The sequence below is a fragment of the Pimephales promelas genome, chromosome 12, assembly GCF_988280905.1.
Source record: "Pimephales promelas chromosome 12, fPimPro1.hap1.1, whole genome shotgun sequence".
NCBI lineage: Eukaryota > Metazoa > Chordata > Actinopteri > Cypriniformes > Leuciscidae > Pimephales > Pimephales promelas.
Window position 1 is genome coordinate 26,001,999 of NC_142780.1, and position 12,347 is coordinate 26,014,345.

Sequence of the window (12,347 nt, forward strand, 5' to 3'; positions counted from 1 at the left end):
AAAACATTGATGACAGCATTAAATGATGGTGGTCAATTAAGTGCTTGCAGAAGAGGCTGTTAGCATTTCAAAGCTTTCCGAGAAAGTGGGCCTTGAAGGGCTTTTCAAGAGAAACCCCACAAAGTCTCTCAGCATGACTCACTGTGGGCTGTAACATAAAGAACAGACCGAGAGCACAATTCCATTTCTCCTTCATGGATGCTGAAGTGGTGCTTTGATCTGCAAATTTTATCAATAGCGACCAAACCATTTCCAGCCTCAAGTGCTTTCAACATACTTACATAAGCATCAACTGATATTCCATAATCTAACAGAGTATACATTTCTGCTGGTTATTGCTTCGGGTCACAGACAGTTTACTGTCAAGGATTTATCGTGTCGCACCACACAGCTATATTGTGTTCTATTGTTTTTTTTTTTATAGACAGTAGACATCACTTGTGTCCGCTGTAGACAAGAATTTTTGGTAAATGTTTAGATGTATTTGTCTGTGGAATAGAAAAATAAGCATTTTCAGTGAGGAGCGAAGAACTATCTTTTTAATCTTGATTGCACGCATTTAGAGCACATCTCAGCCCCCCAATGATATGAGCCACACAAAGAAACACGCTTCTATGGTCATATATATGCCAATTTTATATATCTATTTAATTTTTACTTTAAAGTAGTTACACAAGGAAATGTAGGCAGATGAATAAACTATTCAAATAAAACTTACTTACAAATATGAGCATCCAATAATCCCAGTTTTAAAAAGCGAGTCTTGATCTAATAAACCTGCACTAAACAAGTAGCTTGTTTTAAATAAGTAATCATAGGTTAGTTTCTGTAAAGATTGATTTTTATTAATTGTCCACAAGGCCAGCAATGCATGATACAATAATGGTTTCATTAAGGAAATCAGTTTATCACTGCAAAGTACAGCAATACCAAATCTGTTAGTTTTTTTTTTGAGAGAGAGAGAGAGAGATTAGACCTGCAATTGTAACCGTTTATTGCTCAGACCGGAACACGGAATTTAAAATCGAAGACAAAAAAAAAAAAAAGGACTTTTCTAAAACACTTATTTAATCACTTTAGCTCATACATGCAGACAATCATTCACGGCAGTCAGCCACGCTAAAGATCTTGGTTAAAAAAGAATTAAGAAAATAACGCAAAATAACTTTTTTCCATAAAAAAGGTCTCTGATCATCTACCGGACCATATCCAGTGAATGTTTGGGCTCCCCATAAAGCGGGATAAAAGGTTTAATCAGATGAAACTCATCCTACCCTCTTCACAACCTACCACCTCCCTCATTGCTGGCTTAGCTCAGCACAGGAAGCATTACCAATCCCAAACTCCCCCAATCTTGATCAAGCTTTAGGTTACAGATACCACTGATACAGTAGATTGGCTCCGCTGTCTTTAGTCAAGGAGTTAAAGATCAGCTCTCCTGCTTGTCTTTGACCAGCAGGACCGTGTGCTGCCCTCCACTGGACACTGATAGAACTACACGGTTCTCCAGCTGCTTGCCTGTCATTTCCACTGGGCTCCATTCATCCTCCTCTTCTCCTGTACCCAGCTGTAGATTGGTACCCATTCCCCAGGAAAATACAGAGCCTGGCCAACAGATTCCAAAAACACAGCTTTTAAACAAGATCAAAACAAGCCAACAGTACATTCTATGTTATTTGTTAATGCCCTAAAAAAATCTGCTGTGAAGGGGTGCAATTAATGTAATCAGTGGTTGAGGATACATTTGTGAACAACACACACTACGTCACTTGCTGCTTTTGCCATTTAAAATACAGGGACAAGCAATGCTACAACCCAAATGGTGTCAAACTATAAATGCACTGATCAGTTGAGATTTGACAAGTAAAATCAAATAGTTCAATTTATATAAATAGCAAAAAAAAATTATTTAAATATCTACCAGAAAAGCACACTACCGTTGGAGTCATTAAAGTTACTTTTTTCTTTGAAAAAAAAAAAAAAAAGAAAGTCCACACTAATGTTTTTGTTTGATCTTTTTAATCAAACTTGATCGGTTGCGTTTTAGACGAAACATATGGCGACAGTGCGACCTGGATGCATCAGTGAATGGGGAGATATTTTACTTTGTCCATTTTAAAAACTGATTTTGGCCGCCTTCTAGTGGATTTCTAGTGCATTTACTTGAACTTCTGAGGTAATATCTTTGGGCCTGCCTCATAGGGTCAGTAGATGAATTGCAGTTTAATTCACTTCTGTGTTGGTTTCAAGAGAGACAGAGAGGTTGCTGGGTTTTACGCATGTGCAGTATGGTGAACTTAGCGTTTTTAGGTGTTTTTCAAAAGTTTCATCCACACTGAGCCGTTGGAAAACGCTAGTGTGGACAGAGCGTTTTTAAATGAGCACAGTCTACTTAAATCACAAATACAAGTGACATTTAATGTTACAAATGTGCTATTTGTTTGAACTTTCAATTCAAAGAATCCTGAATAAAGATGCATCACCACCTCAACAAAAAAATATTAAAGCCACAATATGTATTTTTTCTGCATTAAAAATAGCAAAAATAACTGTATCTATGTTATATATTTCTGTTAGATATGTACTTACATTATCCCGACAGTTTCCACCAAATTTCAAATACGGAGAAATTTATAGTTTAATTCGAAGACACGGGACGTTTCTTTATTTCCGTTTCGTCGCCCGTCTATGGCGTCATATAACCTTTGACTCCTCTCTTTTCTCTAACTTCCTTGCGGAACCCGGCGAAACCGCCAAACACAAAGGGGAACACTGGACTACCGCCAATAAAGCTAAGAAAATGACGAAGAAAAAAAAGTAGTACGTATTTTTATGTGTGTAAATCACGTGCCCGCTCACGAGCGCTCACTCTTAACGGACACTGTCCCTGGTGCTGCTCGCGCATAAAGCGCTCCCCGTTCACAGTAACCGGGTCGTCTCATTCAAATCAGCCAACTGTTGCTGTTAGCGAGCCGCGCACATTGAATACTCTTATGAGTCAGGCTGCGAATGTACGTGCCCGCTTCAGCTCTCTCATGCTTACTAAATAAACGCCTCACCTCCGGCGCCGCGCACTCACTACATTCCCTTTAGCCTTTAGCACATAGTGGATGAATAACGCAAACCCAGTCAAACGTTTGACTGCAGTATCTTATGTGCTTTATAATCCGGTGCACCCTATATATGAAAAAATGTTCTAAAATAAGTTAGGTCATTCATTGAAGTAGCCTAATATTAATATTTATATTCGTCTGTATAATAGTTATGGACCACAATTACACTTTGCCTGCACGTTCTGCTGCTACAGCCAGCTCATTAGCTAAAGCTCAAACGTACCTGAAAAATATGACCCGAGAAGGGTTTGGGACAGGAGAAGCATGACACAGGTAAACATAGGGGTTGCATTTAAAGCTTCTTGACAAGCTAAATCTACAGAGAGATGCCGTATATCCGTATATTTTGTGAAACGATGATGTCATGTCATGAGCTGAGCTGGTTGTCATTGACAGCGACAACAACTCCCGTGAGCCCACGCTCTTTCCCGACGTCATCAAAGTACGTCTTTTGTTATTATTTTAAACCAGTGACCCCTGGTGGCCAAAAATCGCATACTGTACGTTTAAGCAGCCTTTTCCAAAATTAACAAGACACGTTTCTTGAGCACCAAGTCAGCATATTAGAATGGTTTCTGAAGGATCATGTGACACTGAGTAATGGTGCTAAAATAAAATTAGCTTAGCCTCAACATGAATAACATTTTAAAATGCAATAATTTCATGCAATATTACTGCATTTTTGGTACTTTTGCAAAAGAACAAAGTTTCTCAGGGAAATGCAATACTTTTGCAAGAGAATCTACCATCTCATTTTATCCCCCTCACCATGTCCTTAGGGGCTCTGCAGTTTACTATATTTTTGATCAAATAATTGCAGTCTTGGTGAGGATAAGAGATTTCTTTAGGTTATCTATGTGTGTGTATATATATACACCAAATTTGCACGTGGTCTGAAACCATTTACAATGCATATCAAGTTTTGTATAACTTGTAGAGGCAAAAAATATTTAAAAATTAGTCTAAATGAACCTGAAGCCAAAAAGGTCTGTTTATGATAATTTGAAGGGGTTGAAGTGCATCTAAACCAGGACAGGGTGTATTCTCACCTTGTTTGGTTACAGCGAAGCTCACAGAGGCACCACAGGCAATGACCTGAACGTCACTGAGCCCAGGGACAAGTGTGGGCTCACTCTTCTCTCCAGCATCCTTCCCCAGGCCCAGGCGGCCATACTCCGCCCGACCAAGACTGGACACTTGTCCTGTGGATCAAGTCAGCAGTTGAACATCATCTGATGCACTGGTGGAACACATGATTTAGTGCCAGCGCAACAAATTTTCATAAAAGTACAAATGACTTGCCTTCTGAATTCAGGCACACTGTGTGATGCTGCCCGCCAGAGAAACCCACCCAGGAGGTGGTGGAGTTCTTGAAAGAACTGAGTTTCAAAGGAAGAAAGCAGATGTCTATGCTTTGGGTGCCTGTAAAAAAACAAAACCAAATTAACACAAATTAAAAAAAAAAAAAAACTCTAAAAAGACTGCATAAGACAGACCATTCACTTTTCAGGACTGATTGAGCTCTTACCAAGCTGGTGGTAATTGGACAGGCCAAATCCATAAACGTGCCCCTCTTTAGACAGAGCAAATGTGAAGTATGCTCCACAGAAGACGTCCGTGAATATGACCTTCCCCCGTGGCTTAATGATAACCATCTGTGGCTCCAGCAGTCTCACTGAAAAAGAAAGAAGACAAATTATATGAACACTGTAGAAGACAAAGAACTTAAAGGTGGTAACTGGAAAAGGATAAGACCACTGAATTATTTATTCGATTACCGTTCAAAAATAAGGGCTCAACTTTTTGAAAGAAATTAACACTTTCCATCAAGGATGCGCCCCCCGACAAATCTCAAGAGAATCACGACATGCTTTACAGCAACAACGTCACAAATCAACTACAACATATGAAGCTTGAAGACAATTGTGCACCGTGCATTTCACGGATACTCGACGGTGGAAAAAGCAAAGAAAACACGGTCGGAAGAGAAGAGCTTCTTTAATATAACAGCTTTGAAGTAGTATCAGGCTGTGAGTGCAGAGACGCCCTGAGTGAGTGGTATTTACGACAGTAACGTTAAATACAAGTACTCCACAGCAACTCTAGGGGTCACTGTGCGACAAAAACGAAATTCCCGCATAGTGTACCTTTAAATGCCGTTTTTTTATTTTTTAACTTTCTATTCAAAGAATCCAGAAAAAAAATACATCAACAATATTAAGAAAATAAGCCAAAATTGCAACAACAAAAAAAAATTATTAAGGACTGGAACTAACAATTATTCTTTCAATCTATTCCCGATTAATCCTTTGGTTAACTTACCAATAAATAGCAGTAATTTAGGTATGAATTTTTACCTAATGATACCATTTATGACAAGATAAGGTTTGTGTAGGCCTAATAAGGAATGGGGTTTACTACGGTTGCATTTAGTCACTTTTCTGGATTTACAGTAGCAATTGCTTAAGTGTGAATCCTGATATTTCGTTAATTCAGAAGACTAAAGTGGTTACTTAGATTATGTTCATTCAGCTGTATGATCAAACAGCTGAAATCTAACAAACCATAGAGGTGTCCATAAAACGGTTCACAATGCTTGACTGCTCATTATTAAATAAATGTGCCCATTTGAGCGGTGAGTTCATCCACTAGATATTTTAAATAACCAACAACGGCATTAAGTGCTTTGTAATCAGTTGTAGAGAGCATGTTTGAGACATGTGCCTTGCAGCCTTGTGCCCACTGCAGTTCATTTAAAACTGAATGCTATATGAACACAGCCATATTAAGCACAAAACATGGGACTCACAACCATCCTGAATGGAAGATGTGCTGCTGTGGTAAGCCTATTGCATTTCAGTTTTACAGAATGTGTAAGGCACCATTTTATTTTGTCTCCGCAAAAAAAATTCACACACTTTAGATCGGGTTCAATATTTTTGTAATGAAGGCCGAGAGTCTGAGCTGCCATCATTAGGGCGACGATAAACAGCACAACAAATAAACTAATTTATGTAATCTGTTGTGCTGACATTAGTTACTCCAGCGCTAAAATAATTCATTCACATTCCAGTAGAGACAATTCAATCAACATGAAGATACATACTCAACCCCTTCCTGCCTCCGCGATTAGCAAAGTGCTCAGCCACACGGCCAAGCTGGCCTTGTTCTCCACATCCTGAGGTGTACAGCTCTCCATGCACAGTAAGCATCACCAAATGGTCATTTCCTTTAGAATGAATTAAAAACTTCATAAGAAAGATTTCACAGAGACGGACTACTAAAGTCAAAGCTTGAATTCCAATGACCGACCTGAGACTATTTTAACCACAGGCTTTTCTATAGGAACTTTGACAGGCAACGAGCATTTTTTCATGGGCTCCAGGAGTCCAATGACACCATTATTGTCCTGCAACAGAAAGGAGAGGTCAATCAAAACTGGTACAACATTTCCGCTTCGTAACAGTATACAAAAAGGCTATACTTACTCTAAAAGAGCCCCAGACATAGACCGTTCCCTGATCCGTGAGGGCAGCAGTGTGACTGTCTCCTGCAGAAACCTGCAAAACTTTTTCCCCAAGGTCCACCTTAGCTGGCACCATCTCTGAGCCCTCCTCAGATGTGTCACGACCCAGAGCACAATCATCATTACAGCCAAATGTATAAATCTACACGGGAATCAGACAACAAGGAGGACATCAGGAAAAAACTCAATATTGAGCAGTCTTGTTGGGTTTTGAAGTCAGCAATTAAAAGATAAAGACATGGGGTTATTTTAGAATGTTTCCTTCCTGAACTTGACATTTAGGCTACACATCAGAAATTGTTGCTTGATAGCTCGATCGATTTATTTTCAGACTTTTATCGAGGCCAGCTCTGTATTGGCCCAAGTTGAGGAAACAGTCATCCGTAAAATGTTTGGACTATACAAAACTTTGGGAAGTTGTGTCAGAGCATTTCTGGAGAAAATAAAATTAACCCATTGTTTCTTCAGAGGCTCGGATGAAGGAACTAAAAATACTTTTTTGTTCATTTGTACATCCGAACACTGATCAACTGCCATGCTTGTTTGCAAGCCATGATATCCATATCTCGAGGAACAACTCAAATCATGCTCACGCGTTCGTACTTCCTAGCTTACTTTCTCATGGGCGAGCCAAATTCTCTGGGCGGGCAAAGCAGAGAAAGGGGAGGTTACCTTTCCTCCGTATGACGCCATACGGAGGAGATTCAAGATCAGCTTGTCTGAGCTTTCAATTTCTACATTTTCAGAGAAAAAGGCAGAGAAAGATAGCCAAAGCTCGGTTTACACTGATTGAAATTTCTAGCCACTGGGAGACCATTTACAGGCTAAGGGAACTCATATTAATGTTAAAAAACCTCAGAAAGTGAAAATTTCATGTCAGGGGACCTTTAATGGTTTGTTTGCTCTGCTTACATTTCCAGTGTCGCTGAGGCAGACTGTGTGCATGCCTCCAGCCACAGCCTGCACGATACCCTCAGGAAGAGTCACCAGAGCTGGTTTCTTCCTCTCCAGCACATCCTCCCCCAGGCCAAGCTGCCCAACATCACCCTGTCCGAGAACAAGCACCAGGCCCTTTTCCTGGCCATGACTACTGTGAGAAACTGCAAATGTCCACAGAAAAAGAATGCATGAGTTTTCAGGCCCGGATATTACAGAAAGACAAATTCTGCATTTTTGTTCTTATTATGATTACATTTCTTATGCGCTGTAAAGCGCTAGACCAATCACAACAGACTGGGCCATCTAAGCAATCAGACAAGGAGGGGTTTAGATAGACTGAATTTATCTAACCATTTCAGATGCTGCATGCAATGCAATGCATAAGAAAATCTTGTGTTTTTGACCTAGGGTGCATGTTACCCTATTTTAGGAGACATCCACAACAAAATTAAGAATGTTTAAATAGCACAACTCAGGCACGGACAAAAAAATAGAGACTGTACGGCTTACCTTTATGTTTTTTCACAACTGTTGAGTTCTCAGATGCTGCAATCGTTGGTCTCTTTACAGCTTTTTTTGCAGGCATGGTGACTCCAAATTATGACAAAAATCTAGAACTGTGAATGTTAAACATGTTAAACTTTATCAAGGTCAAACTAAACACGTAAGACAGGCCAGGACAGCTATAGAGTCAAGAGCGCTAGTTCCACTTTTTACTATATGAAGTACTCCTAATAGTCCAATGAACCAGGGGGTTGATCGGTATCATCGGGGGTACAAATGCTATCATTGTTTTTTGGCAAGGTATTCACCCCTAGTATTAGAAAAAAAATCATGATAGCAGTGCAGGGGTGGTAGGGAAATCACCTTTTTTCACAATATTGACAATATCCCTAGCATGAGCCTAATTCCAGATATACACCTGATTTAAAAAAAAAAAAAAAGAACTTATTTTAGGGGGTTGGTAACTTCATGAGCTGAAAAAAGTGATTTCGCTACCACTCCTGCACTGCTATCATAATTTTCCTTGACAGCATAAAAACACTATAAGACTTTGTCCCCCCAGATGCAGATGATACCGACTATAAGAAACAAAAACTTTCCAGGATCTGCACTGCTGTACAGGGTCACATACTGGCTACACACTGTCTGCCTCTCAAAACCTAAAAGACAGTATACTTAAAGCACAATGTGCGCCAATTTGGTCTCATAGGTTCAAACTGTTTTTATTATGCGTGTATCATAACAGCTAAAATATAACGTTAGGCAACTTACTAGGTTTTGAGACCGCCACTTTTTTCTGGCGCTGACTTCACACTATGACTGACAGCCACAAATGTTTGATGGCGGTTTATCGGTCAAACATGGCATTGTAAATGACAGATGATGGTGGTCTTGTTCTTTCAGCTTTTATACATAACTTGGATGCAGGAAATGAATTTAAACATGGCGGAATAGGACTCGAGTTCAAGTTTAAAGTCATTAAGGAACAACCCGGCTAAAAGTTTGAACAGATCAAGCCTTATACAGCGATACTGGAGAGTCTAACGTTACATGGTTCAGCCTTGTAACGTCGACTTACCATTTAGTTTGACAAGTTATTTAATAACTTAACGTTACACCGCACACGTATCAAACTTCAAATGAGATCAAGATCAATGAATTAATTAAACAGGCTCAATTGTGCAAGTTCAGAGATATTTCACAAGCACATTGGATAAAAATGACCTTGCCGCAGAAATAAAATTGTATTATCTTACCGTGGGTAAGCAGCTGAGATGATAACCTACAATTATGAACAATAATTGCACAGGTTCAATGCTTTTGATGGCTCGAGGAGGTTTGTGAACACTAGCAACTCATTGAAAGAGTGTAACGCACGCGTGTCTCACTCCTGCCCTGCTGCTTCATGTATTTCAGTAGAATCGCATCTAATAAATAAACGTGCTGGCGCCGCCTATTGGAAAGGCGGGGAGGTTTTGGTTTTTACACTTTTTTATTTTTTATTTTAGCGGTATATATATATATATATATATATATATATATGTATATATATATATGTATATATATGTATATATATATATATATATGTGTATATATGTGTGTGTGTCTGTGTGTGTTGCATTAAAATAAATATTATAAAATATATATCTTAACAAAATATTATAAAATATATATCTTAACTGAGAATGAGAAAAGCTGCAGGTAGATACACCTCAACCAAAAACAAAAAATACTAACGAACATTTATAATTAGGTGGTGGGCTTTTTTAAAATCAATGCAAAGGTTTGTAAAGAGAATAATATCATTATTATTTTACCCTTATATCAGGATTAATTATATCATATTATGGTATTTACATATTAAATATTAAACATATTAAATATTACATTTCATATTTTTTAAAACTGTGAAAAAGGGAGATGGTCCTCACTGCAGAACAAGAAATCCAGGGGGAGGAGTTGGATCCAGATCCACCTCCTCCCACCTTACATATACCTTACAATACCTAAACCTACCCATCTCCGCCCCCTTAGCCCTAACCCCACCCCTAATCTTACCCATCTCCACCCCTTGTATCTGGATCCAACTCCGCCCCCTGGATCTCATGTACTGCAATGAGGTGCTACTGGAAAAAGGGGCCAGCAAAGACTGCAATCAGTCTTTGATTAACATCTTTATATCTGAAATTCAGGACCCCAGACAAAATGTGAATCATTACCTATTAGATTCTGTGCACAAAATCATAATATGTCATAAGAATCCATTTTGCAAGAAAGAAAGAAAAAAAGCAACACGAACATTATTGGTAAGCGTTTTAATTTAGATTTAGTGTTTACATCTAAACAGCAAATTTACTGTCAGTTTCACATATAATTAAAAAGCAAGAATATACAACGCTACATTACAATGGAACATTCTGCTCCCATTCTTGTAGTGCTGAATAATACACTAATAATTTTGTGCTTAAAAAAATAGTAACCTATATGAGTTTCAATATATTTAAAATATTTTTCAAAATAAAAGGAAGACAAGATATACACAAACAGTCAGGTTCATCTACAGAATCGATCTGTACAGCAGAGAAATTCCTAAAATCCTACTGGCCAAAAACAACATAAATGACAAAATAATTGCAAAAAAAAAAAAAAAAATGAAGAAGAGTTCCTGCCGCAATAACCTCCATGTCTACAATACTTTACAAAGCCTTCATTTTTAGAGCTATATCAGTGCGTGCCCAGACTAAATTCATTCTCATTTTAAATGGGTAATAAATAAACAAGAAATCCTTTTTATTTAGAAATAAAATATTTTGTAAACATAATTTGGACACTTCTTAAAACTGAAATAGCTGGACCTCACTTTTACAGAAGGAGATAAGATTAATAAAAAATAAAATAAAAAGACTGTAAAAGATAATAGATCACAGTTTCACTGTGAGATATGAAATGCTAAAGAATGACCCTATCTTCCTCTGTTCTTCTCTATGACTTCTCAAACTGTGAAGACCACAAAGTAGAGGGGATCTGTAACCCTGTCTTGAATAAAGAGAACCAAAGCCAAAGTTATGAAATAAAAAAATCTTGAGCCTTAAAGTATCTAAGTTAAAAAGTCCCAAACTAAGAAGAATTACAGCAGCCTATACAAACATACACAAATACACAATTAATGTCCAGACTCAGGCCTTATTCTTGCAGTTCTTCTGTCTGCCCCACTATTTGTGATTAACTAACACTTACTGTAGTATTACTGTATTTATTATTGTCACATCATTATTATTACTATTATTTATTTAACTTTGTTACACTTCCCTGAAAGGAAATAAAGTTTATCATATGAAGTAAAAGCAGAAAAAAGGCCATTTAGAGAGTAGAGAGAGAGGAATTTCTGCCATTGGCACAAGTAACATCCTCTAATAAGTCCTTCATCGCCTCTCTGTCTTGGCACGTGGGTCCCCTAAAGTCCAGGAGAAATACTGCATCTGTCCACCAGAGGTCACCCATCCCACGCATCAGTGGGTGGACAACTGAGAAACGGTCTGTTTTATTTTTGATTCGATTAGTTTCTGAATGCTCCAGGTGACCCTGGGCATTTGAAGTAGTACATTCATAGTAAAAGCAGTCTGAGAGGTGCTCTGACACCCGGAGGCTCCTCCACAGAAAAAAAACAGCCATTTCATCCCAATATCGACCAGCCTTTAAGGACTTCTTTTTCCAGTTAAAGACGCAGCTAAGGACGATGGAATCTAGAAATGACCACATCCACATAAAAATGCAAATAAATGGTACGATGCTTTGCAGTTCTCTGTATTTTTATGTTGCAAGTAACACTTACCTTGTGTAAATTCTGCTTTCCTCATGCACTTCCATCTCAGAGCTCTTAAACTCGTTGAGCTCTTTCCGAATAGCAGCCTAAACAGGTTAACAGTTGGTCAGAACATTACAAGTAACTTGAGTTCTGTAATCAGATTACTTTTTTCCAAGTAACTAAAGAATGCACTACTTTTAAATTTATAACAAAAAAATAAGAACTTTTTCAAATAAGTTTTGTCTTCCCATTTATTTACTGACAGGACTAATGTCCCCATGTTGACAAAAAAAAAAAAATTGTGAGTAATTTTAGGTGTTGTGTGTGCTGTGAAAGCATGATGGTTATTGTAGCTTTAGACTAAATATGAGCATACATTTACATTTCACTTGCACACAAAAAATTCAGAATTCCTCAAAATGGATAAAACAGTGAAATGCAAACCTGCATTAAATGTTAA

At 38.1% G+C, this 12,347-nt stretch overlaps 2 protein-coding genes across 9 annotated transcripts in view; both read right to left on the bottom strand.

Moving 5' to 3' along the window:
* Positions 1-823: 823 nt before the first annotated feature.
* On the bottom strand, positions 824-9,501 carry rcc1 (regulator of chromosome condensation 1). The gene is made up of 10 exons (XM_039680058.2): positions 9,339-9,501; positions 8,089-8,195; positions 7,552-7,739; positions 6,602-6,781; positions 6,426-6,522; positions 6,220-6,342; positions 4,642-4,788; positions 4,416-4,535; positions 4,163-4,315; positions 824-1,605 (listed from the first exon to the last, which is right to left on the bottom strand). The coding sequence occupies exons 2-10, from the start codon at positions 8,162-8,164 to the stop codon at positions 1,430-1,432; spliced, it is 1,260 nt and encodes a 419-aa protein (XP_039535992.2). The 5' UTR covers positions 8,165-8,195; positions 9,339-9,501; the 3' UTR covers positions 824-1,429.
* An 881-nt stretch (positions 9,502-10,382) lies between these two features.
* Positions 10,383-12,347, bottom strand: part of phactr4b (phosphatase and actin regulator 4b) — a 45,764-nt gene continuing 43,799 nt past the window's right edge. For all 8 annotated transcript variants that reach the window (XM_039679724.2, XM_089117818.1, XM_039679725.2 and 5 more), the window contains 2 exons: positions 11,915-11,991; positions 10,383-11,825 (listed from right to left, as the gene is read on the bottom strand). In XM_039679724.2, coding sequence (XP_039535658.2) covers positions 11,810-11,825; positions 11,915-11,991 — 93 coding nt within the window. In that variant the 3' untranslated portion in view covers positions 10,383-11,809. The remainder of the gene's footprint in view (positions 11,826-11,914; positions 11,992-12,347) is intronic.

Bases quoted from the DNA above. Each gene is read 5' to 3' on its own strand.
- rcc1 (XM_039680058.2), bottom strand. From the start codon at position 8,164: ATGCCTGCAAAAAAAGCTGTAAAGAGACCAACGATTGCAGCATCTGAG. The intron at 6,343-6,425 runs GTCGGTCATTGG...TTCATTCTAAAG, and splicing joins TGTGGTTAAAATAGTCTCAG to GAAATGACCATTTGGTGATG. The intron at 4,789-6,219 runs GTATGTATCTTC...TTTCTTTTTCAG, and splicing joins CGGAGGCAGGAAGGGGTTGA to TGAGACTGCTGGAGCCACAG.